The sequence below is a fragment of the Ramularia collo-cygni genome (assembly GCF_900074925.1).
Source record: "Ramularia collo-cygni strain URUG2 genome assembly, contig: RCC_scaffold07, whole genome shotgun sequence".
Taxonomy (NCBI): domain Eukaryota; kingdom Fungi; phylum Ascomycota; class Dothideomycetes; order Mycosphaerellales; family Mycosphaerellaceae; genus Ramularia; species Ramularia collo-cygni.
Genome location: NW_019716261.1, coordinates 445,174 through 468,743, shown reverse-complemented (window position 1 = coordinate 468,743; position 23,570 = coordinate 445,174). Strand labels below are relative to the sequence as shown.

Sequence of the window (23,570 nt, the reverse complement as noted above, 5' to 3'; positions counted from 1 at the left end):
ATCGACGGAGATCGCGTCCCTTGCAGTCTGATTCCAGGACTCTCAACTCGTAGACCCGATTTCTCGCCAGAGTTCTGTTACTCACAGCCAGTGATCATCCTGAGCACATCGGCCTCGAAGATCCTTTCGAAGACGATCTCGTCGATCTTTGCAAGGACGAGTTCGCCTTGGAGGGCTCTGGGGGCCCATGACCGTCTTCTCAACCTTGGCCTCCTCGACAGCCTTCTCATACTCGATGAGCGATGGCATGAAGGAAATCAGCCCTTCGTGTAGCTTCCCGAGCGTCATTTCCACCCCAAAGCGAAGAGTTTGACTGAGAAGCACCCGAACGTGGTTCCCGAGCCTCATGTCCACCCCACGGTCCCGAATGAGATACAACCCAATATCGTTCCCGTCGTCGTACCAGAAGCCATTCTCGCCAGAGACAGAAACGAAGCGAATCTTCATCTTGCGCCAGGATGCATCCTTTGTCGCGGCGAAACGGAGGCCTTTGTCGAGTGGACGAAGAAATAGCGTCTTGTACTTCGTCTTGAACAGCTCGTGGCGATCCCAGCAGAATCCGACATTCGACATGAGCCAGCTCATTGTCTGCTCCATACTGAAGTCTTGCGATCCTGGTCGATTCGGCTGAAGGAGCATGTGGTGTTGCAGCGTCTTATTGCGCGTGATGACGGCTTGGAAAGTCTTGTTGACCCGCTGAAGGATGAAGAGGTCCTTGGCTGGGTTCAGGTGCCTATCCTCTTGATTGAATGTGGAGATTTGAAGGAGGATACTCTCGAGAAGTTCGGGAAGGGCGAAAACAGTCTGGGCGGCAGATCCTACGCTGGTAGGAGTGGCAGGCGGAATGAGCGAGGTTCCATCTTCGCCTCAATGTCAGTATGATCAAAAATGGAGGGACCGCGGGACTGACCGTGAACCGCAGTAGAGACACTGCCGTCGGTCGTGGACATGCCGACCTCAAGTGCAGGCGACGCACGGTCTTGCTGGTCCATCGCCGCGACGAGTGGTCCTCAATTGTGATGAGGATAAAGTGATGTTGGATGAAAGAAGGAAGAGAAGCTGGTGGAAATGAAAGTGAAGTGAGCTTCTTCACTCTACATTTCTCTCGATGACGTGTTGCAGTGTTTGCTGATTTGATACTGCCAGAGAGCTCGACTTCTGCGACAGATCCAAGTCGCTAGGCGATTCCATCAATTCAGCACGCAGAGGCTTGTCTTACGTGCAGGACCTATTTGATCTCGCCGCGCATGCTGGCTACATGTTTCACAACCAGAAATGTTCATGCATGACCTCGTCCTCCAGAGCCTTGCGGAGTTTTTCGCGCCGTTCGAAGGAGTACTCACCCCTCGTCAATCCGTAGTCTTCGCAACGGATGAGATTCAAAGTACCGGTTCAGAGCTGCGATAAGCCTCTGCAATCCATCATGGACCTCCCCCAGCGTCATATCTCGCGTAAAGCTCGGCAGCATGATTTGATCGCTCTCAGTCGCCATGTCAAACTTCAAGTCACTCTCCTCGCAGTGGGCCTTCATCCGTCTCCATGATGCTTCCGAGCCGTGTACAGCATCGTAGTGCCGTGAACCTGTGGCATGACTGCCTCTGGAGAACAATCTGGAGACTCCAAGAAGGGCTCGGGCAATGCCCAACGAGTCTGCAGGTCCGACCAACACCACCCGTCCGTTGACTACAACAATGCTTTCCAAGAGCCATTCGAACAAATCCTTCGGACTTCGACGCTGCTTCATATCCGTGTGAAGTCTAAGACACATGCGCTCTTGTAGCGACTTGCTGCCGGAGATTGTGTTCTTGAAGGTGGTGTTCACTCTCTGGAGGACGAAGAGAATGGGTGTTGGATCCAGTTTGCCGGCCGTGAGCCCATCAGCAGGCGTCACATGAAGGAGAATGTTCTCAACAAGCTCAGGGAGAGCAAACACCCGAGTCGATGCTGGCACTGGAGTGGCGCGAGCTTCGACCGAGGATGGCACTTCGTCTGTTCAGAGTCAGCGCGGGCGATTCCGAATCATCCAGCGTACTTACCAGATGGCTCCACAGTGGAGGTGGCATCGGTACTCGGCGTCGTGAGCTCCATCGTAGGCGAGATGGATGCTGATGACAGTGAAGCAATTAGCAATGATGTCTGAGCTGGAAAAGCTAAGATTCAAATCGACACCACTTCGGTAAATGACGTGTTTTGGAGCACAAGACGAGATCTGATGCAAAATGTCATCACTGAGAAATGGCTTTTAGGAGGCATTGCATCAAGATGAATGGATTCGGAGCCGAAGAAAACTGATCATCGCTCGACTACACCGTCGCGCCCATGCAGCTATACTGTAAGCACCAGAAGATCTCCTACTCCCCCCGATCTTTGAAGCCACGGAGCGTACGATTCAGGGGAGATCCTCACGGAGAGGCATGGGCCACTGTAATGCGTCGTGTAAGTCTCTGAGCTGAATAATATGCAGTAAAGATCGTAGTCAAGCTGATATATACGCCTGTGGAAGCATGTACGATCGATCTCAGTCAAGAACTGCCATGCCAATGGTTGAAATGTGGAGGCTAGCTTGACATTGATTCTCAAGTGATTGGGATTAGCTACTATCATACCATATTACCTATTTGTCAGGTATTTGCTTGGCGTCTGGGACAGAATCCGACTCCAATAAAGCTGAGAAGCAGAATTCACGGTAATGGGAAAACTGTTCGAGTATTAATGTGCATTTGAAACAAGATCAGGCTGAGTTGACGACTCGCTGACCATGACAATGATAAGATTCCATCCAAGAGCAATGCTGTTCTGCCGCATTCTCGAGTATCGTGTCATATTGAGAGCCCCGAGAGCGTCGTTGCTCTGAGCTGATCGTCCCTGAAATCTCGCCGTATCGCATGGTTTCTGAAGAGAGCCATCGAGATGACAATTGAGGACCACCGAGCAGCATGAAGCTCTCCAACTTCCCTGCAGAGCTTCTTCTACCACGCTGCCTTACTTGATTTGCCTGCTGTTGAGATAGAACATCCCAGGTTCTCAATCCCACAGATCAGTCCGAGCGCACTCCACTCGAAGGTTCTCCTTCGCCAATTCCAGTTTCTTGGGTGCCCAGATATTTCGATTAAGGTAGATTGATCGCGTGCGCCTCTCGAGGTCCTGGACAAGCGCGAGCAAAGGCAGCAGCTTCTTTAGTCCCTCATACAGCTTTCCCAGCGTCATCTCGTCCTGCTCACGAAACTTGCACACTGGGAAGTCAGCGTCGAACTCTGTGCACAAAATGATGTCGATTAGGCCGCGACCTTTGACGCAGTGGAGCTTCATCTTCCGCCAAGATGCAGCAGGACTGCTGGTTATAATCACTCCGCTCTTTGATCGCGAGTCAAGTCTCAGCTGTTCGGGTCGACCAGTGAGCTCTTGAACGTAGTTGAGCTCGATAACGACTCCTGAAATGAGCCACTGGAAGGATTCTTGGCAGGAAGTATGGACCATGTCTGAAGGTATCTCCTTAGGCGGATCGAATGCCTGGAGGAACATACGCTGCTGCAGCACCTTACTTCTGCAGATCACAGCCTTGAAGGTGCTGTTAACTCGCTGTAGGATGAAAAGTCTCTTGCATGGGGTTCGATAGTGTCTGCGTCCCGAAACAGGGGCTGATCGCTTGTTCGTCGTAAATGCATAGACCGGAGATGAGGTTGCAAGGCGCAGTATGTTCTCCAGGAGTTCAGGTATGGCGAGGACTCGGGCGGTGGCAGATACATTTGTTGGGTCATTAGAAGTCTGGGTAGGTACTTCCGCGGATGGGAGTGGAATGGCTGATGTCAAGTGTCAGCGCGTGTCTACAAAAGCTATGAGACTCGCACTTACGCGACGAATGTTTGTCGGCGACGAAGTCGTTCAGCATCTCGACGGCCGAGTCGATGGCGCGCGAGGAAGCGTTCTGGGTGGCCATGTTGATGCGAAGAGACCTTCAGGTTGAATGCCACTTGGTCAAGTTGGTTGATGAATGTCGAGTGGCGCTAAAAGATTGAACAATTATTTTCCGGACCGCGAAGATGTATATGACGCTAAGATGATGAATAATTATATCAACTCTGCTTGCATCCACCTCGCCGTCAAAATCCACTCGTTTGGTAATACAAACCATGGTTCACGGCTTTCCATTACCACATATCTTCCGATTCCGTCGCTCGAACTTCGGTAAAGCCCTTGGCGTGGATGAAGACGGTGACGTACAATACTTGCTAGAAATTGATATATGGAGGGAGACGATGGTAAAGTTGGATGGGAGCATGGAACTCAAGATAGCGGCATAGGAGAAGAGACTCAAAGAAAAGACTCAAAAAAAAGACAAAACCCAAACCACGCAGAAAAGCAGCAACAAGCAACCGTTGAACTTTTCCGGCTCGTCTGCTCGACTGAATTCCAGCCTCGATGCTGTCGGGATTTGCAGACAGCACATCATCTCCCCCATCATCGCAATCGTGCAGTCGAATGATTCCCCATCTCCGAATAGTCCAGCTAGCCATCATTTTGACGAGAGCTTTCTCAGGCAGCAGCATCTCACTCAGTTTCCTACCCCTCTCTCATCACTCCCACAAATCATCCCTCTCACACTCCTCCCTCAACCTCTCCAACAACACCTTCAAAGCTTCCGCATACTTCTCCCCCATTCCCCCCTCACTCCCCGCCCTCYCAAGCCGTCTATACCTCAACAAAAACGGCCCCACTTTCCTCAACCCATCATAAAACTTCCCCATAGTCAATCCATCCCCATACCTAATCTTCCAAACCACCCTCGTATTCTCCGAAATCCTCACCCTCAGCAACTTCCCCCCAACATCACAATGAAGCACCATAGCCCTCCACGAAGCTCTTTCATCCCATTCCGCATCATAAAACAATTCAAACAAAGAATCCGTAATCTCAATCATCCCTGAATTCGTCCTCGTGCGACGAACACGAGGATTGGGATTGAATCCTCCAATCATTTTCCCAAACCATTCGATTCGTGAGAGAGGATGGGATGTATTGTCGGAGTTTGCGGGCCATGCAGCGAGGAACATGCGTTGTTGAATTGTCGAGTTGCGAGCGATTGCATTGTTGAAGGTTTTGTTTACGCGACGGAGGAGGAAGAGGGAGCAGGCTGCTGAAGGGAATACCTGCTGGAGGCAGCTGGGTGAAGTTGTTGAGTTGGAGGCGAGGTAGACGAGGATCGGGTCTAGGAGCTCAGGGATGGAGAACACTTTTGTGGCGGCGGAGGGTGGAGTGGGTGGTAAGAGGGAGAGGAGCGGTGGGTTGGCTGGGAGGTGTCAGTGAGACTCTTTCTTTCTCTCTTGCTCGCCAGCTCTATTCCATGAACCTACCGGATGGACCTCCTGTGGCAGAGCTGAAAGACAGCGATGGTAAGGTAGTACCTGTCGAGTGTTAGAAGTGATCTCGTGACGCGTTTAAGCAACATACCAGATGCGCCACTATCGGCGGAGTCGAGAAGGCTTGGAGGATGCATGCTGTCTGCTGAATGTCAGTTCAACTCGATCATGTACTGATTACGATACTTACTACACGAGTCTTCTCCMGCCGTGGCGAGGTCCGATCCTTTACTCGACATTCCGGCGTCGGAGTCTGCCTGCTTTGAGGAAGTGGTTAGTGGAGGCGAACGATTAGTCTCAAAGATCGTGAGGTGTGGTCGAGGTCTTGGCTAGCACATGCCAAATTCTGATGACGTGGAGAGACGTCTCTTCTCTCTACGCAGACGTGGGGATAACATACGGATTGAGGATGGGGAGACGGAATGAAGACATTAGAAAGTCGAGAGTCGTAAGAGAAATGAAATAAGAAACGCCTGATCCTTCTATGAGTCCGCCACCCAGTTCCTGCCATGCTTGACCTCCGGCCTTTTGGACTTGTGAGCTGGCTGATTTATACCTCCCTCACCAGAGCATGGCGCGCACATGCTTCACGGAGTTGTGGGTCGCCCCATAATGTCTCCCATCGCTAACCCCGTCAATCCCCATATTTGCTCTCAATCACTCCCACAAATCATCCCTCTTACACTCCTCCCTCAAACGTGCCAAAGCATTAACCTCTATCTCCACCTGCCTCTCAAGATCTTCCATAGTCTCATGCAGCATGGGATCTGTTATGTAATGACGATATTCTTCTACAGCCGGCGCGACTTTCAGCAAAGCATCATGGAGTTCTCCCAGCGTCACGCCATCCTCGAATCTGAACATCCAACCCGCACCACCAAAATCCCGAGTCAAGAGGACCCTGAGGGGCTCACCGCCATCGACGCAGTGGATCTTCATCGATCTCCACGAAGCCTTGGGGTCCGAGACTGCGGTCTGCAGAGCTTTGAGGAGGCGGGGCGAGATCCAGAGACCTGCATAGGAGAAACGAAAAGGCTGGTCGTATAGTTCGCTGAATTCTGTGGGATGGCCGCCTGTCATTTCATCTCCGAACCAGGATACCACTGCCCCGGGTTGTGCGGCACCCATGTCGGAAACCGGATGTGGAGCGAGGAGCATACGGCGCTGGATGATCTTGTTGTGGGTGATGATTGCGCGGAAAGTACTGTTGACACGCTGAAGGACGAAGAGTGGTTTGGCTGGGAAGGGAAAGTAGGCGTTTGCAGAGCGCTGTGGTGGACCATCTCTGCAAGCGTCAAGCGACACGTGCAGCAAGATAGCCTCGAGGAGCTCTGGCAGAGCGAAGACCTTGGAGGCGGCAGACTTAAGAGTGCTGGTGGAAGCAGTATCTGTCAGATATTAGCGCGCGCGAGACTCGAACGAGATCTTCGAATTAACGAACCATGCAGATCCTCCGCCGCGGCAGATGGCACGAGGTCAGCGTATGACATGTTGGAATCCATTCCGTGGTAGTTGATGCGTGCGTAGATGTTGATAGAAGTATGAGAGGGGAAAGGAGTCGAGTTTCTCGAGCTTAGCTGACACGTGCCGATGACGCACAGATAAACATTTAAGCTGGGCAAGCAGAAGATGAGATAGAACCATGAAGATGAAGATGAGGAAGATGATGATGGCATAAATGAAAGCCGTGGAACACCTTGCACAGTAGCACACCATCATGGTGCTCAGTTTCTGTCTGCTAACTCGATCTCTCCCGGTACCTACAAGCCATCATCGTGTCCGGAGAGCAAAGCACATAAATAGCAACTGTGCGCCAAGTCAGTCATATGAAACAGTCGTCCTACCTTGCCGTTAGCGGTCACCGGATGCATCATACCACATAGAGCAGACTACAAATGCATCTCGATCGCGGTAATACTCTTCGCCTTCGCCATATCTGTCCTCACGTATCTCTTGTGGGCTCTCAAAGACGCCTCCAACTCTCCCAGTCAACATCCCCAGCCTCCGACTTGGGGACGTCCTTCGCATGTCTAGGGCAACGAAGACCCGCCATAGCTTCGTCGTACCTCTGGTCCATCGCATGGATCTTGCGGTCGTTCTCAAGATCTTATCTAGCCAGTTGAGTCTTGTAATGTTCCCGGACGTGCATGTGGTGAGCACATACAGTAAAAAAATGAAGATCATGCATCACCGCGGCTTTGATGGCGGAGACCCTAGAATTGCAGGCGGGTAGCTGGTCCATAATGGGCAATCTGCTCGCGGGTGTCTCAAGAGGTGGATATATTTGAGTAAAAATTGAAAGGCATGTTCGTTGATAGAGTATTTTGGAAAGCAGGGCGGAGAAATCCAGCAAGTCGACTAAGCTCTCCGTCTATGAGCCATTGGTCTTTGGACCAGATTGGGTTGCGGATTTCCAGGTAGGCCGTTGTAGTATGCTTGCTTGGAAGGTAGAACGTCATCCAACAGGGAAGGTAAGAGCATCTGCTGCTGAAATACTAAAATTCCCGAGTGTAGCGCCGTAAGCCTTTCAAACTATCACTGCAGCTCCATCACGCATCGGAGGACAACTGATTCGAAGCGGAGTGACACCCTTTACATGGTACCTGCAAGTCGCCCTCGAATGAAATGGCTGAGAACGTTGCTCGGCTGTATTCCGTCCGACGCGTAAGAATCATGTACGTTGTTGAAGGATGCAAAGAGAGAAAAGACACGGTGGGCAAAGCCCAGCGAGCTGAGTACCACCGATAATCTCCCACATGATGAATGTTGTGTCTCATTGAGTGGTGCGAGTAGTGACAGCAGACGGGTGTTGCGTGAAGTGTGAAGACGGGAAGTGACGACTGACCCCTGCAAGGCACGAGGAAAGAGCGGCGAGCGGGACCGGGGATGCCAAGATTGGACTTCGCGTCGTTCAAACACGAATCACTCTGATTCACCACGGTACAATGAGTAGCATTTCAATCAAGTCAGTCCTCAACGGTCATACATGAGCAATCTCAATAACGCGTGTCATTTCATGGCATATAATTAACAAATGTAGTTACCTCTCTCGCACAAGCTCGGCCAACACTCGACTCTCTTTGTTCTCCGCCGATCGACACGGAAGCCGGGTCGATCCTTCCTCGCCGAACATCCTTATTCAGGCCTGGAAACAATAGGTGTTCACCCGCAGAGAGCATCGATTTTCCAAAATTCCGTCAATTCACGATCTGTCGCCTGATTACAGCACGGCCGATGTACATAATCCCAGCATCTTAATTCCCTTCCACTCTTTCCCTTCGTAAACATCTCCCAGGATGAGAGTTCCGTGGGGTTGGGGCCTGGGATTCCTCCTCCTCCCGGCATCCGGGGCAGCGACCCGACTACAATCACGACGAGACTACGATACCTACGATTATTATGCAGTGCACGTGCGGGCTGGAATTGACGCGCGCGACGTGTCGGATTCCCTGGGATTGCAATATGAAGGACCACTGGGCCAGCTGGACGATCACCACATCTTCTACACTCCAAATCGACAGCACGAGTACGATCACGTCAGATCAGAAATAGATTCCCTCAAGCAAAGACGGCGGAAACGAGAAGCGGGTGCGGAATTACCGCATGTGCTGGACAATGTGCTTCTCTCACAAAAGCAGGAACTGCACAAGCGTTTCCCACTGGTGAAGCGGGGCTTTGAGAGTGCACAAGAGGAGAGCGTACCGGAATACCGCCGTCAACAAGCTGCTGATGAATACAACGAAGCGGTAGAGATCGGCATCAAGATTGCGGCCAATCTGAGCATCATTGACCCCATCTTCCACGATCAATGGCATTTGTACAACTCCAAGCAGCTGGGTCATGATATCAACGTCACCGGTGTGTGGCAGCAAGGGGTTACGGGCAAGGGCGCTACCGTGTGCATTGTGGACGATGGATTGGACATGGACAGCAACGACCTCAAAGCCAACTACGACGCAGATGGCAGCTGGGATTACAACGATCCGGGTCCAAATCCAAAGCCGCGTCTGTCAGATGATAGACATGGAACACGCTGTGCTGGGGAAGTCAGCGCTGCCCGGAACAATGTCTGCGGAGTGGGTGTCGCCTATGACAGTCAAATCGCCGGTGTCCGTATTCTGTCAAAGATCATCTCCGACGCGGATGAGGCGGAAGCACTGAATTACGGCTTTCAGAAGACACAAATCTACTCTTGCTCGTGGGGTCCACCGGATGATGGGCAGTCGATGGAGGGACCAGGAATCCTCATCCGTCGCGCCATGTTCAAGGGAATCCAAGAAGGTCGAGGAGGGTTGGGAAGCATCTTCGTCTTTGCAATCGGCAATGGCGCTGCGAATGATGACAACTGCAACTTCGATGGTTACACCAACAGCATCTACTCGGTTTCCGTGGGAGGTATTGATCGCAAAGGCCTTCATCCGTACTACTCTGAGAAATGTGCTGCTCAGTTGGTCGTTACCTACTCTTCTGGTTCAGGAGACGCCATCCACACCACAGATGTTGGCGAGGACTCGTGCTACGCCAATCATGGGGGAACGTCCGCTGCTGGACCATTGGTTGCTGGCATGTACGCTCTCATGATGGAGGTCAACCCGCAGCTTACATGGAGAGATATCCAATACATCACAATCATCACTGCCGTACCAATCGACCAGCCAGATGACTATCAAATGAACGAGGCAATGGGCAAGAACTTTGGTCATCAATTCGGCTATGGAAAGGCAGATGCATATGCTCTGGTCGAAGCAGCAAAGAATTGGACCAACGTTAAGCCTCAAGCTTGGTACTTTTCACCCTGGCTTCACGTCAAGCACGAAGTTCCTCAAGGCGACCAAGGATTGGCCTCCTCCTTCGAAGTCACCCAAGACATGCTCACCAAAGCCAACTTTGAGCGCATCGAACATGTCACAGTGACCATGAACGTCGAACACACCCGTCGCGGAGACCTCTCAGTCGAGTTGAGATCTCCCACCGGCATGGTCTCTCATATCGCCACCCACCGCCGCAACGACAATGCAGCAAGCGGCTATATCGACTGGACCTTTATGAGCGTGGCCCACTGGGGAGAAACCGGTCTTGGGAAATGGACTGTCATTGTAAAGGACACCCGCGTCAACGAACACAAAGGAATATTCACGGATTGGCGTCTCAAACTTTGGGGCGAGAGCATCGACGGGGAGAATCAACCTCTTCTTCCAATTCCAGGTGAACATGATGACGATGACCACGACTCCCTGAATCCACCGGAAACTCAAACTGCCGGAGCGCACACCACCACCGTCGCCGTTCCCTCCGACCATACTGGCGTCCCTGAAGGTAACCCCACCGACCATATCGATCGTCCTACCAAACCAACTCCTACCCCGGCCGTCACGACTCCTATCATCATTCCCACGCCAGCGGGAGAGGAAGCAGAGCATTCTCCTCCGACCCACACCGTGGACCCTGCACCCTCCGCAACCCCAACAACAGGAACCAACTTCCTTCCACACATCTTCCCCACCTTTGGCGTTAGCAAACGCACTCAGATCTGGATCTATGGTTCCGCGTTCTTGATCCTCGCTTTCCTCTCATCTCTCGGTATCTGGATCTTCGTCCAGCGGAGGAAAAAGCGAACGCTGAGAGACGAATATGGATTTGAGATGGTCGGAAGGGATGAGGACGCAGAAGGCGATGAAGCGAACGTTCCATTGAATCGTAGGAGGAGAAAACAGAGAGGTGATGATCTTTATAATGCCTTTGCGGAAGGAACAGACGAGGAGAGCGAGGACGAATTGGAGGAAGAGAGATACGCGTTGGGTGGAGAGAGTGATAGTGACGATGGGCAGGAGAGGTATAGAGACAAGGACGAGGATAGTGGGAAGGCAGAGGGGATTGATGTCGAGTAGTGTTCGCAATGTATACAAGTCACTAATTTGCGATGTTCGAGATCTTCAATCCGCTTCTCGATCCTACCTTGCTCTTTCCTGAGCGCATGGCTTTGTTCGAAGCGGACAGATAGCTGACGCTGCAGACGACGTAGACGCTCTGCTCTGGTGTCCTTGTTCATCATGACAAGGATCAAGCGAGAAGCACAGCGGCCAAGGTCGAGTTGAAGGGTCTCTCCGAGTATTGAAGTCCGAGGGTGAGATTCGCGTTTGATGAAGAGAGAGTAGAGATGATGGTGAGGCACGGAGAGGAAAGCATTGAGTCCGCGGACAAGCGTCCAGAGTGTGCTATTGGAAAGCGCATCCTCAAAACTCCCTAAAGTAATCATATATACCGTACTGGTGGGCGTAAAGAGGGAACGCAGTAGGTGGAAGTGTTCTTGGGACGAACCAAAGTTCAATCGCCCACGCGGAACTCACTCCGCTCCCTCGTCCTCTCTCCCACCTGCCACAACCATCGACCGAGTCCGGAACACATTCAATAATATAAGAACAAGGTATGCCCATCTGCATTGAATGTCGATATCCGGTGGCCGCGCTGTACACCACATACAGCAAAGCCGACGACAAGGCTCTCGGAAAGGGTGTGCGACTCACACAATGTCCGCGTTGCAAACGCTTCGCCGACAAATACGTCGAACATGACTTTGTGGTCTTGTTTATCGATTTGGTCTTGATTAAACCTCAGGTATGGAAAAGATTGTTGATTTGTCCTTACATTTATACATAGGGATTCGAGTGCTGAGTCGGTTTCAGGTTTACAGACATCTTCTGTTCAATAGACTTGGACGAGTTGACGACAAGTTTGACGTGAGTTTCTTCTCCATTCATAGTTTTCTGCTTTACTGATGTTGCCAAACAGCCATCGATCATCCGCCTAGGAATTCTGTTGCTCCTGTTCGATGTCTACCTTACTTGGGCACGCATTGAAAAGGCCACACCATCGTCCGAAGCGCAATCACTCTCACCACCACTTCCACTTCCGTTGCTTCCGGCCACCTACACAAACTCAACCTCTCTGAATGGCACCTACATCAGCCACGATGGATCTCAATCAACCAGCTGGATCGCGGCTCAACCAATTCTAGTGCAATACATCTACTTTCTCGTCCTCTGCGCCGTGGAGACCTTTTCCTTCCACGTTCCCATCCGGGCACTCCTCTCTGTGCGTTTCCCCCGACCACTCAATTCTCTCATCCCGCATTACCCGCATCCGGCACTCGTTAGCACGGCACTGCTGGTTTCAAGCTTTACGAAACTCTTCCCGCTCATGCTGCTGGTGTGGAAATATGATTTGCCAAGCAGCGCGAGTGCGGTTTCCTGGGCTGTCATTATCAACAACGTGGCGGCGTTGGAGATCTTGCTGGACTGTGGGTATGTGAGAGCTGCTGTGCTGGCTGCTGTGGGAGCTATCTTCAGAGCTGGAGTTGGATGGGTAAGTCTTGTTAGTCTTTGAAGTATTGTATAGAAGCTGATCTTTGCAGGGAACCCTTCGTGTTGTCGGAGTGAAAGGTGGCGTTGCAGCGGCAGGTGTGGTTGAGACAGGAGACCTCATCGTAGTCTGGCGGAGATTGATGGAGACCATCGGTCTGGGCTAACATACCATGACGTCCCTTCTGCAATGTCTTTACATATCACATATCGACAGTATCATCAAACTTGTGATGTCTCAAAGCTTCCTGCTTGCTTCARTGCAATATCTCCTTAACCCTACATGCTCTTGTACACCCAGAACGCCGTATTCGCCCGCTGTTACTATCCCAATCCCATCTAGAACATCTGACTGCCACTCTTTACTCCCCCATTGAACTCTGGCCGTAAATCGCTTCGCTCGGGGACGATGAGAGGATGCCACTGGGCGAGGAATGTTATGGCTRTAGAAGTCGTGGTTAGCAGTGCTCGCCGCTGTCCTGTCCTTAATTTCTAACACACCCCACATAAGCCAACAAGCCGCGGCAGAGAGTATGACGGTCGAGCGCCAGACGCTGTGCGTACGTTAGCAAGACTCGATGGGAATGGGTGGCTATGCGCGACGTACGTTTGGTTCTCGCCTTTGGGGCTAAAGAACCAGGCGAGGAGTTGAACGCCCACGACGACGAGGATGCTGATCAGGAGACTCCATCTGACGATGTGTTAGCTTGCGCTCGAGTTTGATAATAAGGTACTGCCCACCCGTTGGCCATGATGAAGAGCTGTGAATGGTGTTTGTGTTTGGGCCTTGAGCTGCCCTCATGATGATGGGTTGCGGACGCTAGGTCGGAGTCGGCGATGCCAAGGCCGGATCGAGGGCCGACTTCACTTCCATCCCTTCACCTCCCTTTCTCTTCCGTCTCTCACACCTCCACCCTCTGTCGTCGTTGTGTTTGGTTTCGATGTGTGCTATTGTCTGTGTGTATCTGAGGCGAGCCTATAAGATGCAGATGAACATATCACGAAGTGCAATTGCGAAGTCAGCATGACGGGGACGCCGTAAGTGATGTCTGAACAGGTCTTCATTCTCCGCGCAGATGCAGTACTAGCTCAGTCAGAGATTCTTTTTTGTCCCTACTTCTTTCACTCCGTATCTGAGCCTCATTGCCCGTGAAAAGCAAAAACTCCGTGTCTCCTTATCCTTTCGAATCATGATCGCGCTTGGAGTTAGATCAAGACTTCATTCATCTTTTAGCGCAATGGACAACATCCATAGGCAGCACTCGATCAACTTGGCCCGGAACACAGCAGGTGGAAGGACATGTTCGCGCGTCGAATGCTCAACAGGTCGAATGTTAGTGATTGTTCCCTTCGTCGTTGTCGTTACCGGCGTGGACCTCCGCCGCTAGCGGTCTTCTGCAAGGCATTATTAACGTCAATTTCCACAGCTTCAGCGACTGTTGCTTAATTCTAGCAACAACTATCGCACAACATCTTTCCGCCACTATGCCACCCAATGCACCACCAAATCCGGCGCTTTTGGCAATCGCGTTCGTCCATCTTCAAACGTCCAGAGCTATCGATATGAAGAATTATCAGCAAGAGCAGCACCCTAAACTGCACTCTCAATTGAGTAACGGCCACTCTGCTAATAGCAAGGATTCTAACGGGCTTCAAATCATCGAGCCTGTAGAGAGCGAGGCCTCGGGACTTTGTGGACATGACTGAGGATGCCTTGTCCTGATGAACAATCCTCATATCGACAGCTCTGCAAACGTCAATTGGATCGCAGCAACTCGACCAACTGGGCCCCGAAGAAAACGATCTGAAAGACTACGGGTCCTCCGCTTCCTCATAGGACATTTGATCCACGCCGCGCGTTGCGTCGTCGTTCGCATGCTGCTGTCTCTGAGCATCGAGGATCTATGCGGCACGGGAGCCATATGTGGCCTGGTTGGTCGGACCCGAAGACGTCTCCGCAGCGCTGGCGCTGTTCATACCGAGAGCACGGAGGTCAATGGMATTGCCATCTCCGTCGGTGACACGGACGGGGGCAGATTTTGCCTTGGGCCAGCTCGTTTCCCTCGCGTGGCTCGCTTCTTTGGAGTCTTCTCGCCCATCTCCTTTGCGAGATATTCCTCACTGGCTTGGGAGACTCGTCCAACTCTGACGTTGTGTAGATCGACTTTGATCGCGTCTCGCAAGCCTCCTGCGATAGGTCGGTGTGGGACGCAGAGGCTTGCAAGTCCGTCTGGAAGCGGGCCATGCAGAAGCTGCGCTYCAACACAGGCCCCGTCCCTTGGCCTTCACTCCAGACCTTCGACGTCTTCGCTGAGCTCGTTCTGGAGTCGAGCTAGAGGGGAACTCTCGTCGCGAGAAGCATTCCGTGAGACAGGTCCTTTCCAATCAAGCGATTACTCACAGGCGCTCTTTGCGGGAGGGTGCTGACGCCGCCCAGGGCTTGCGTGATTGGTGCTCTCTGATGAATGCTCCGTGGCTGAGCGAAGCTGGCGCGATCTGTTGCGGTGGCGGGGGATAGCGCTGCGGAGGTGCGTGGACTGGGCCAGCGGGTGCCACGTTTGGCTGAGTCGCCATCGCAGCCAAATGGTTGCTGATTCTATGCAGCGTGGCACGTTCTTGCTGCACTGGCTGCAGCCACTGCTCCACTTTCAGCATATGGAGGCTGCTCTTCTTACCCTGTTGCTCATGCTGGCCATTGGCGGATGCGGGCTCTAATGCATAGGACCCAGCAGTGTCCCGCGCCTTGTTCTGATGATGCAAGTCAGTGTGTGTCTTTTCTTGCAGGAAGAATGATTCGCACCCGGAATATGCGTCTCAGTTTGATGKCCTTCTGACACGCGGTCGCCGACGATTCTTCTGCATATTCGGCTCTGAAGTGGACAGGTTCGGCCATCTCACGCTGCACGAGCGCCCGGGACTCTATCTCTGCCTCTTTGATGGCGGACATGATGGTGGCGAGTTCGCCGAAGACTTCCTCCTCGGATTTCTGCATTGGCACGTCGGTTCTGTTCGACAGTGGTGTCAGGTGGAGTGGGTGTTGTTGACGTCGCGAAGATAAACTCGGCGTCGCTGTGAAGATTGGATATCAACAATCTGAACTTCGCGCTAGCAGCGCTGCTAGACGCCGAAGACTGCTGGAACTGAACACTGCGGACCTCTGCAAGCTCTCTGCAAACCACAAGACCTCTCTCGGCTCAGAACACAGCTCATCATCACGACCCTACGCTTCAGAAACAGCTTCCTCTTGTTGATATCGTATTTGCTACGAGGAAGACTCCGGAGCTTCACCACGTTCAGTCGGACTGGCCATTACATCACCGAGAGCCTCCAACATCCATCCTCACACGACTGACTGACACCATCATCACTCTCCCTCTCTTGAAGACCAAACCCTACACATACACCACCGCGCTCTCGATTCTMACAGTGAGTCATGTGAAGGACTGCGAGGGAATTTCACTGACACTCAGCAACAGAACAAACAGTCAACCTCATGGCGGACGCCACCGACAGTGCTCGTGAAGCCCAACGCGCTGCAGAAAAGGAATACAACCGCCTGGGCAAAGCCAATGTACGTATGAGAACTTCCCGCACAACACTCGAAATGGACATAGAAATGCAATCGGATTTGAGTTGGGATGAGATGGCAGTTGCCGATGTGAAGCTGGAAGAGCAGATTGAGCGGGCCAAAACGCGCCATTTGGCTCGTTTGCACAAAATCGGGGACAAGTATGTAGTTTTGCGTGAGAGGATGCGGGAGAGACAGGAGGAGATTGACGGACGCATTGAGCAGAACGAGAATCGCCGACAGGTAAGTACCATTTTTCTGTCTAGTTCACAGCAAACTGACATTGCGCCCAGGCACTTCGGCTGGAGTGGAACAGACGACAACAGCAGGAATTGGGTGAGGCAGAAGCTGAAAATGAACGCAATGCCGATATGGAGCATGAAGAAGACGGCGGAGTTAGCGTGGAATAGACGTTTCCCGCTTGAAATCAGAATAGATGCACTTTAATAAAGAAATCGATGTATGTACTTCGCCTTTTCATGAATTTGACGCTCTCCACAAGATGCATCGAAGACTATGCCGCTCTGAGCCACTCCCGAGGTCGCAAATCCCTCTTTCTAGGCGAGGTCTTCCGTTAGATAGTGTTCAGCTGAAAAGGGCGTGTATGTGTATCACTCGCTGGGTGAAGATTCTAGCCAGGAGAAGAGCTGCGTAAGGCCCGACGTCGCCTACATTCGCTCGAAGATCTCGATAATTGTCTCGAGAGCTATGCTGGTACTATCTGCACTCGACGTACAAGAGCGATAAATTCGACAGAGAGGCTTTATGTGTTAGCATCCGCACTTCTGCGGTGAGCTCTCCAATGCGGAAGACATTGGCGTCGGCCATGATGGCGACGAAGCGTGTAGTCGACAATGTTGTTATGCAATAACGGTTGCGTTGAATGAAGCCTGCGGAAGATGTTTTGTGGAAGGGGATGTGGATGCCGAAGATGTTCGATGGATGTGTGCGTACGAATAGCTAGCTGATGTAGCGTTGCGTGAAGGTTTATATCAGACTATAGACTACGTGAATGTTACGGAAGGAAGCAAATAGGAATCACGATGGTTCAAGCTACGAGGTTAAGAAGCAGAAGCTCGAGCAGCACCTATAGTCGGCGGAGTTAAAGAAGCGTGAGGAGCTGATCGAGGGCATGAAGGAGGCCACTAACGCCGTGGAGCTCTTCTAGAAGGCTGCGAGACCTATTCCGCTACCGTTATACTAGGGTCGCCAGAAGGGTGGCAAGAAGACTAGTAAGAAGACTAGCAAGGATGGTGGCAAGAAGACTGGCAAGACTAGCAAGGATGGTGGCAACAAGAGTGGTGAGAAGGGAGGCAAGAAGGGTAATGCGGGCGATGATAAGGATGTGGGCATTAATACTCGTCCTCGTCTTTAGCAGCAGCGTTATGCGGACGAGAATAACGACGAGGATGTGGTGTTTAAGACTACTTATTCCGGTCAGCACACTTAATAGTGTGCTAACGTTACACATAGGATTCTTATAGCCTAGTCTACAGCCCTTTAGGTCTGTTTGCGGCATTAGAAGCGAAAAACTCACTCGACGTACAAGAACATTCGATCAAATGGAAAGGCGCAAAGTAGCACAAGCAATTTCTCGGCGTCCAATAGCTATTCCAGCTCGCTACGTAACAGATCGGTTTAGGAAATAGGTTGTGTGAAGGTGGGATCCGCCCCGAAAGTCTCATCGATCTCGACAAGAGTCTCGACAGCTATGCTAACGTTCGCTGCACTCGACGTACAACTTCAACAGATGTAGTAGAGAGTTCGAGAAACGGTTCATTGTATTGAAGTCGATTGCTTCTAAAAAAAACGAGACAATCTTTCCTATTAGAAGAAAGAATAAGCAAACGATAATCCCCATATAACACAGAAGCATCAATCTATTCCTGATTACACCTGCCTCAATCAAGCAGACTACAATCACAAGCATGCGCCACATCGACGTGCCCGCGCACATCCCAAACCTCTCACGCTACACCGACAACTTCCTCACCTGGTACATTGACATGAAAGCCCTTCTTCGTCGCCACGATCTTTGGGACTGTGTGGCAAACGAAGTTGGTAGCCCGGAATGGGAGGAACATGATAGCGAGGAATGGGAGACCAATGTGGTCGAAGCGGCGGACTTTATGACTTTGTTCATTGCGGAGGAGTTCAAGAGGAAGTTGAAGCCGGAAGATTTTGATAATGGGTATGAGTTGATGATTAAGTTGGAGGAGATTCATGATGTGTCGTTTGATGGAAAGGGGAACTTTTTGGCGAGTTGAGGTTGGAATGATAGGGATGTGGAAGGAAGGGTGATGGCGATGGCGGTGATTAGGGCATTGAATGGGATGGCTTTTTGGGGGAATTCCGAAGAAAAGTGAACTCAATCGACTTGAAATAACTGTTTTGAGAAGTGAAGCCGCTCGTCACTTGTTCGATCTTGGATCCCACAATCGACGGTCAGCATGGGAATCCGTCTAGATGCGAGAGTCTTCGGATCCTTGTCCTTCTAACCCACCACAAGTCTTGTCTTTCAAGACAAGGGCCGATCTTCCTAGCTGAATGCACAGGAGAGTCCCGATGAAATYCACAGGTAGCTTCTTCGATGTTAAAGTGCCCCTTACCAAGCAGATCTGCATCCGCTTTCAATACACGTGGAATTCATTTCGTGTGTTCCCATTCTCTTCTTCAAAAAGAAGCTCCGAGAGATGCCTCAATTGACTAAGTCATTAGCACCTCCAGCAAACATCTTGGACAGGCAACGCGTCTTGGAGACCCCTCCGCACCAAGATCGCGAACCTATACGTTCCCATCTTTCACAGTCTTCCAGTCCTCACCGGTGAAATTACGACCTCGCTCACGACCAGGCGGCTAGGATGACACAACCGAGCAGTATCGCGGAGAGTCTGATGTCCCGTCGAATGATGTATTCATGAAAGTGTTGTCTGTGGTTGCAGAAAGCAGGAGGACTCTGGACTCTGGAAGTGATGTCTTGCCCCACGGACGTAAGCATTTTGCCAAGACATATGTCCATGCCTCGGCTTTTCTCCAAGCTGCTTCACACCTCCTTCTCCCTCAAGATCACCACAGTCTATTCCCGGATTCTCCCGCCTCTGCAATCGAAACGTTGCCGCGGCTCGCAGCGTAAGTTGTTATGATATCGATGACTTGCTGAAATATCCATCATCATCTTCCTCTTCAATCTCTCCATCTCAGCATCATCATGTCTAGCGGCCAAGTTCCCTCAACGCGTTTGCCTGCGGCATACTCAGATTTGCCATATCAGGAAATCAAGATATCTCATCATCCTGCTTCCTCTACTGAGCCCACCCCAGTTTTGATATGCACTTTATACCGCCCCAAGCAGAACAACGCCTTCACCGACGTGATGACGGATGAGATGGAGCATTTCTTCGGTCTTGCCAGCATCGACGACAGAGTAAAGACTATTGTGGTCACGGGAGAGGGCAGAATGTTCTGTGCAGGCCAAGATCTGAACCAAGGTGCGTATTCACCGTGAGATTCCGCACCTAGATACTGACCTTCTTGCTTCCTCAAGGCTTCAAACTGGTGGGCGATGGCAAAAATGAGAACGAGAAGAACCATCGTGATGGTGGTGGAAGGGCAAGTCTTGCCATTCACAACTGCACCAAACCAACCATCGGTGCCATCAATGGCCATGCCGTTGGCGTTGGTATCACAATGACATTGCCAATGACCATGCGATACGTCTGGTCGAAAGCCAAGATTGGTTTCGTCTTTTCCCAGCGTGGACTCATTGCAGAGGCTTGTTCAAGTTACTTTTTGCCGAGATTGGTGGGCCACAGCCGAGCGTTACAGCTTGCAATTACTGGAAATATCCTTCCTGCAAACTCAAAGGCGTTCGATGGGTTATTCTCAGACCTTTGTGACAAGCAAGAGGACGTTCTGCCTATGGCCTTGAAGGCCGCTGAGCAGATTGCCTCTCAGACTAGCCCGGTCAGCACATGGATGATCCGGGAGATGTTCTACAGAGGTCCCAATAGTGCCGAGGAGGCACATTTGCTGGAGAGTCGAGTCATGGCAGCGATGAGGCTTGGTTCGGTAAGCTTTTTTTCCCGCCTCTCTCTCTCTCAGTGACATGACTAATAACATTGCAAGGACAACGAGGAAGCCGTCAAGTCATTCTTGGAGAAGCGTCCGGCCACATTCAAAAATACTGTGCAGAAAGATACACCGGCAGTCTATCCTTGGTTCACGCCTGTGAATGTGAAGAACGGACAGTGGTCTGATCCGGCGAGCATCAAATCTAAGCTCTAAAAAAGTGTCAATGTGGCTAGAATTGTTGTCACCGCACGTATATATCGAGGTGGATATACTGTACATTATCGAGCGTGCATACATTCACTTTCACATTACGGACGGGACTACCTATCTCACATTTCGAACTCGCATGATGGATATCTCATAGCGTACCCATCTTACACGCCCTGAAATGATCTCCAGTCATGTCAAAAGTACGACGGAGTAAGAAACCAGTAAATGATATTCCTCTGCATTTCAATCCGAGGAGCAAACCTAGTGATGTCTACAATCCATATATCAACAATGATAAGATAGCATCTCAGACCAAGATTTCCACACAAATCCAACATCCCCAACGAACTTCTCATCCACAATAGACCACCAATCCAATCCAACCATATCCCTCACTTTACTCTCCTCGACTGACTCCATCATCATACACCCGAGAAAACCTCCCTCCCCATCTCAATCTTCCCCAACGATGAGCGTGAACATTGGCRATCTACGACAGCACCTTAACCCAAGAGAAGCTATATTGTCAGTAAATACAGTACATAAGTTGAGAATTGGGATACTGCGGTTGTTTGTGCGGTGGGGTTTTAGGATTTTAATGGGGCTGTGGAGGGTGGAGGGTGGATTGTTCGAAGCTTGCAAAGTATTTTGGGGAAGAAGATGACAGGGAGAAGTTTAGGAATGCGAGGCCTGTGATGTGGATATTTTTCAAGATCGATCGTGTTGAATTAAAGCTAACTTCGTGTGACAGACAGATTCAACATTAGACCCAAAGAGAGCATTTGAAAGCTCGCACGCCATGTAGTTGGAAGAGCAATTTGCTTAGATTCGCCATTGCCAATCTTTCGCCAACTGTAACTGTGCGAGATGGATCTTCTCCTCCTCGGGATCGGTAAAGGTCTTTTGAGCAACGACCTTGCCATCCTCTTCTGGTTTGATGAAATATGCGCTATCGACCTCCTAGAACACAGATTGGCATGTTAGCAAATAGGCTGCTAGGCAGAGAGATATGAGATTAATCCTCAATTCCACTTACGCATTTGGTGTGCCCATCAGGGAGTGTGCCGTTGTAGAGAAAGTCCCTGACGTGCTTCGCAAGACAGGTAGATGCCACAGCGACAGAGCAATGTCCATAACCCAAGACCTCAACAATCTGCGAGCCCTCGAAAGACTCGTGTGCAGACTCCGCAGAGATCAGAGGACAAATTGGGTCGTAGGATGTTGACAGTATCAACAGAGGGTGAGCAGTCTCCACGCCACGCGTTTGAGTGTAGTTGTGTGTTCGAGGAATCGCCCATTGTTGTCTTTCGTAATAGCCTGCCCCTTCGCTGGCAGCGAATAGACTCTGGTTGGAAATTTCGAGGATTTGCTCCAAGAGCTCTTCTCTGTCCTGCGTCCAGTATCTGGGCCCGCTGAGAGCGTCGGAGAATGTGACGAATTGATTGGCTTCTCCTTCGATGCCCCAGCTGTCGCTTGAGTATGCTTGCCAGGCGGCAGTGGCATTACCTTTGAGTAGCTGCGCCAAGTTGTCTGCAAGGCTGTACCTAAACGTCGAAATGAAGGAGTTAGCGTGATGTCACAAAGCGCGGCCCATTTCGTCCTGCATCCGACTTCCTTTACAAGAGAGGGCAAGCACTTCATCATCACCGGGGGTGGTACTCACCACGTCGCAGGCTTGTACATGGCCGGGAATATTCCACTGTACCACAAACTAGCATAGTCAAGAGTTCCGTATACAGTGCTGTTGATATAAACGCTGATCGGCTGCTTCTTGAGCTCCTTGGAAAATTTGAAGACCAATTTCGCCAGCTCCTCTTTGGAATCTGCAAGCTGGGTGAGGGTACAGTTCTTTCCTGCTTTGATGCACTCGTCGAAGAAGCCCTCAAGAACATCTTCGGTGTTGGTGAACGACTCGGCGTCGAGATCGGCGCTGTACCATTTGTGGTTGTTGACAACACCATCAATGATTACGCGTTCGGACCGGTCGGGGAATAAAGTGGCGTATGTCTGGCCAAGGACTGTTCCATAACTTGACTTTGCGTGAGTAAAAGCAATCTGGGCTCAAAACAATGAACGAATGCGTACCTGAATCCCCAATATGACATGTTCGTCTGACCTACAGCATCGAGAATGCTGTTCATATCCGCAGCGACCTGTGGCGTGTTGATGTACCGACCGTGCTCTCCCATGGTATCGGCACAAGCCTTCACAAAGTTCTGTGTCCATGCGTACACACTGGGACTGTCATGAACAAGCTCAGAGTCAGCCACCGAGGATAGCTGCCTGCGGGCCTCCTCAGTTGGGTAGCAAGATGCAACAGGTTTGGAGCCATTGATGCCGCGAGGATCAAAAGACAGGAGGTGGTAGCCTTCTCCGACGATGTCTGATAGCTGTTTACCGCGTCTGAAGACAAATTCCATGCCGCTGCCGCCTGGGCCTGAAAGGAGGAAGGGATGGTCAGCAATTGTCAGAACAACTTCGGGGAAAATGTTGATGCTATCATCGGATGAAGTTATTACCTCCAGGATTCAACAGCAAGTTCTTCGTCGCGTCCTTGCCTCGTAACCGAATCAACGGAATGCTAAACGTTTTATCGCCAGAGTTCGTGGCGTTGAATTGGTCCATTGGCACGTCAATGTTGCTGCATTCAACCGGTCTTCCACTGACGTCGCCACACGGCTTCCAGGAAATCTTCTCGCCAGTGTAGGTCACTTCCTTGGAGGCATGAGAGCAGGAAGACGACGACATCCATCTCGGAAAGGTGAGAAGGGAGAGAATGGCCAGAGCGGCGACCAGGACTGTCTTGGGTCGATTCGACAGGCGCTGGCGTTGTGTTGGCTGCGAGTGGGAAAGTCCCTCGTCGAAGAGCAGATTGTGTTTCTCGTCCATGGCTGCTTTTGTCATGTAGAATCAATGTGAAGGTGTCGGAAGAGAGGTGATGTCTTATATCATCATCATGTCCATGCTGAGGTATGCGTAATGCTTGATGCCTGCCTGCCTGCCTCG

General features: G+C 51.2%; 11 protein-coding genes; 5 read left to right on the top strand and 6 right to left on the bottom strand.

The window, feature by feature from the left end:
• Positions 1–81: 81 nt before the first annotated feature.
• On the bottom strand, positions 82–992 carry RCC_05149 (uncharacterized protein; the record flags this gene model as incomplete). XM_023770423.1 has 2 exons in its annotated part: positions 82–860; positions 911–992. The coding sequence occupies 2 exons, from the start codon at positions 990–992 to the stop codon at positions 82–84; spliced, it is 861 nt and encodes a 286-aa protein (XP_023626191.1).
• A 347-nt stretch (positions 993–1,339) lies between these two features.
• On the bottom strand, positions 1,340–2,088 carry RCC_05148 (uncharacterized protein; the record flags this gene model as incomplete). XM_023770422.1 has 2 exons in its annotated part: positions 1,340–1,989; positions 2,037–2,088. 2 exons carry the CDS (start codon positions 2,086–2,088, stop codon positions 1,340–1,342), a joined length of 702 nt encoding a protein of 233 aa, XP_023626190.1.
• A 936-nt stretch (positions 2,089–3,024) lies between these two features.
• Positions 3,025–3,937, bottom strand: RCC_05147 (uncharacterized protein; the record flags this gene model as incomplete). XM_023770421.1 has 2 exons in its annotated part: positions 3,025–3,800; positions 3,853–3,937. The coding sequence occupies 2 exons, from the start codon at positions 3,935–3,937 to the stop codon at positions 3,025–3,027; spliced, it is 861 nt and encodes a 286-aa protein (XP_023626189.1).
• A 2,077-nt stretch (positions 3,938–6,014) lies between these two features.
• RCC_05146 (uncharacterized protein) lies at positions 6,015–6,847 on the bottom strand (the record flags this gene model as incomplete). XM_023770420.1 has 2 exons in its annotated part: positions 6,015–6,745; positions 6,799–6,847. 2 exons carry the CDS (start codon positions 6,845–6,847, stop codon positions 6,015–6,017), a joined length of 780 nt encoding a protein of 259 aa, XP_023626188.1.
• Positions 6,848–8,653: 1,806 nt separating this feature from the next.
• On the top strand, positions 8,654–11,245 carry RCC_05145 (related to subtilisin-like proprotein convertase; the record flags this gene model as incomplete). The annotated part of the gene is made up of 1 exon (XM_023770419.1): positions 8,654–11,245. One exon carries the CDS (start codon positions 8,654–8,656, stop codon positions 11,243–11,245), a length of 2,592 nt encoding a protein of 863 aa, XP_023626187.1.
• Positions 11,246–11,783: 538 nt separating this feature from the next.
• RCC_05144 (related to ARV1 Protein involved in sterol uptake and distribution into the plasma membrane) lies at positions 11,784–12,882 on the top strand (the record flags this gene model as incomplete). XM_023770418.1 has 4 exons in its annotated part: positions 11,784–11,972; positions 12,041–12,094; positions 12,147–12,719; positions 12,769–12,882. The coding sequence occupies 4 exons, from the start codon at positions 11,784–11,786 to the stop codon at positions 12,880–12,882; spliced, it is 930 nt and encodes a 309-aa protein (XP_023626186.1).
• Positions 12,883–13,054: 172 nt separating this feature from the next.
• Positions 13,055–13,467, bottom strand: RCC_05143 (probable VMA9 Subunit e of the Vo (membrane) sector of the vacuolar H+-ATPase, essential for vacuolar acidification; the record flags this gene model as incomplete). XM_023770417.1 has 4 exons in its annotated part: positions 13,055–13,158; positions 13,217–13,269; positions 13,323–13,406; positions 13,457–13,467. 4 exons carry the CDS (start codon positions 13,465–13,467, stop codon positions 13,055–13,057), a joined length of 252 nt encoding a protein of 83 aa, XP_023626185.1.
• A 2,741-nt stretch (positions 13,468–16,208) lies between these two features.
• RCC_05140 (uncharacterized protein) lies at positions 16,209–16,693 on the top strand (the record flags this gene model as incomplete). XM_023770416.1 has 2 exons in its annotated part: positions 16,209–16,526; positions 16,577–16,693. 2 exons carry the CDS (start codon positions 16,209–16,211, stop codon positions 16,691–16,693), a joined length of 435 nt encoding a protein of 144 aa, XP_023626184.1.
• A 1,518-nt stretch (positions 16,694–18,211) lies between these two features.
• RCC_05139 (uncharacterized protein) lies at positions 18,212–18,550 on the top strand (the record flags this gene model as incomplete). The annotated part of the gene is made up of 1 exon (XM_023770415.1): positions 18,212–18,550. One exon carries the CDS (start codon positions 18,212–18,214, stop codon positions 18,548–18,550), a length of 339 nt encoding a protein of 112 aa, XP_023626183.1.
• A 941-nt stretch (positions 18,551–19,491) lies between these two features.
• On the top strand, positions 19,492–20,567 carry RCC_05138 (related to enoyl-CoA hydratase; the record flags this gene model as incomplete). XM_023770414.1 has 3 exons in its annotated part: positions 19,492–19,771; positions 19,828–20,351; positions 20,409–20,567. The coding sequence occupies 3 exons, from the start codon at positions 19,492–19,494 to the stop codon at positions 20,565–20,567; spliced, it is 963 nt and encodes a 320-aa protein (XP_023626182.1).
• Positions 20,568–21,386: 819 nt separating this feature from the next.
• RCC_05137 (uncharacterized protein) lies at positions 21,387–23,453 on the bottom strand (the record flags this gene model as incomplete). XM_023770413.1 has 5 exons in its annotated part: positions 21,387–21,524; positions 21,601–22,108; positions 22,228–22,593; positions 22,650–23,001; positions 23,084–23,453. The coding sequence occupies 5 exons, from the start codon at positions 23,451–23,453 to the stop codon at positions 21,387–21,389; spliced, it is 1,734 nt and encodes a 577-aa protein (XP_023626181.1).
• Between the last annotated feature and the right edge of the window lie 117 nt (positions 23,454–23,570).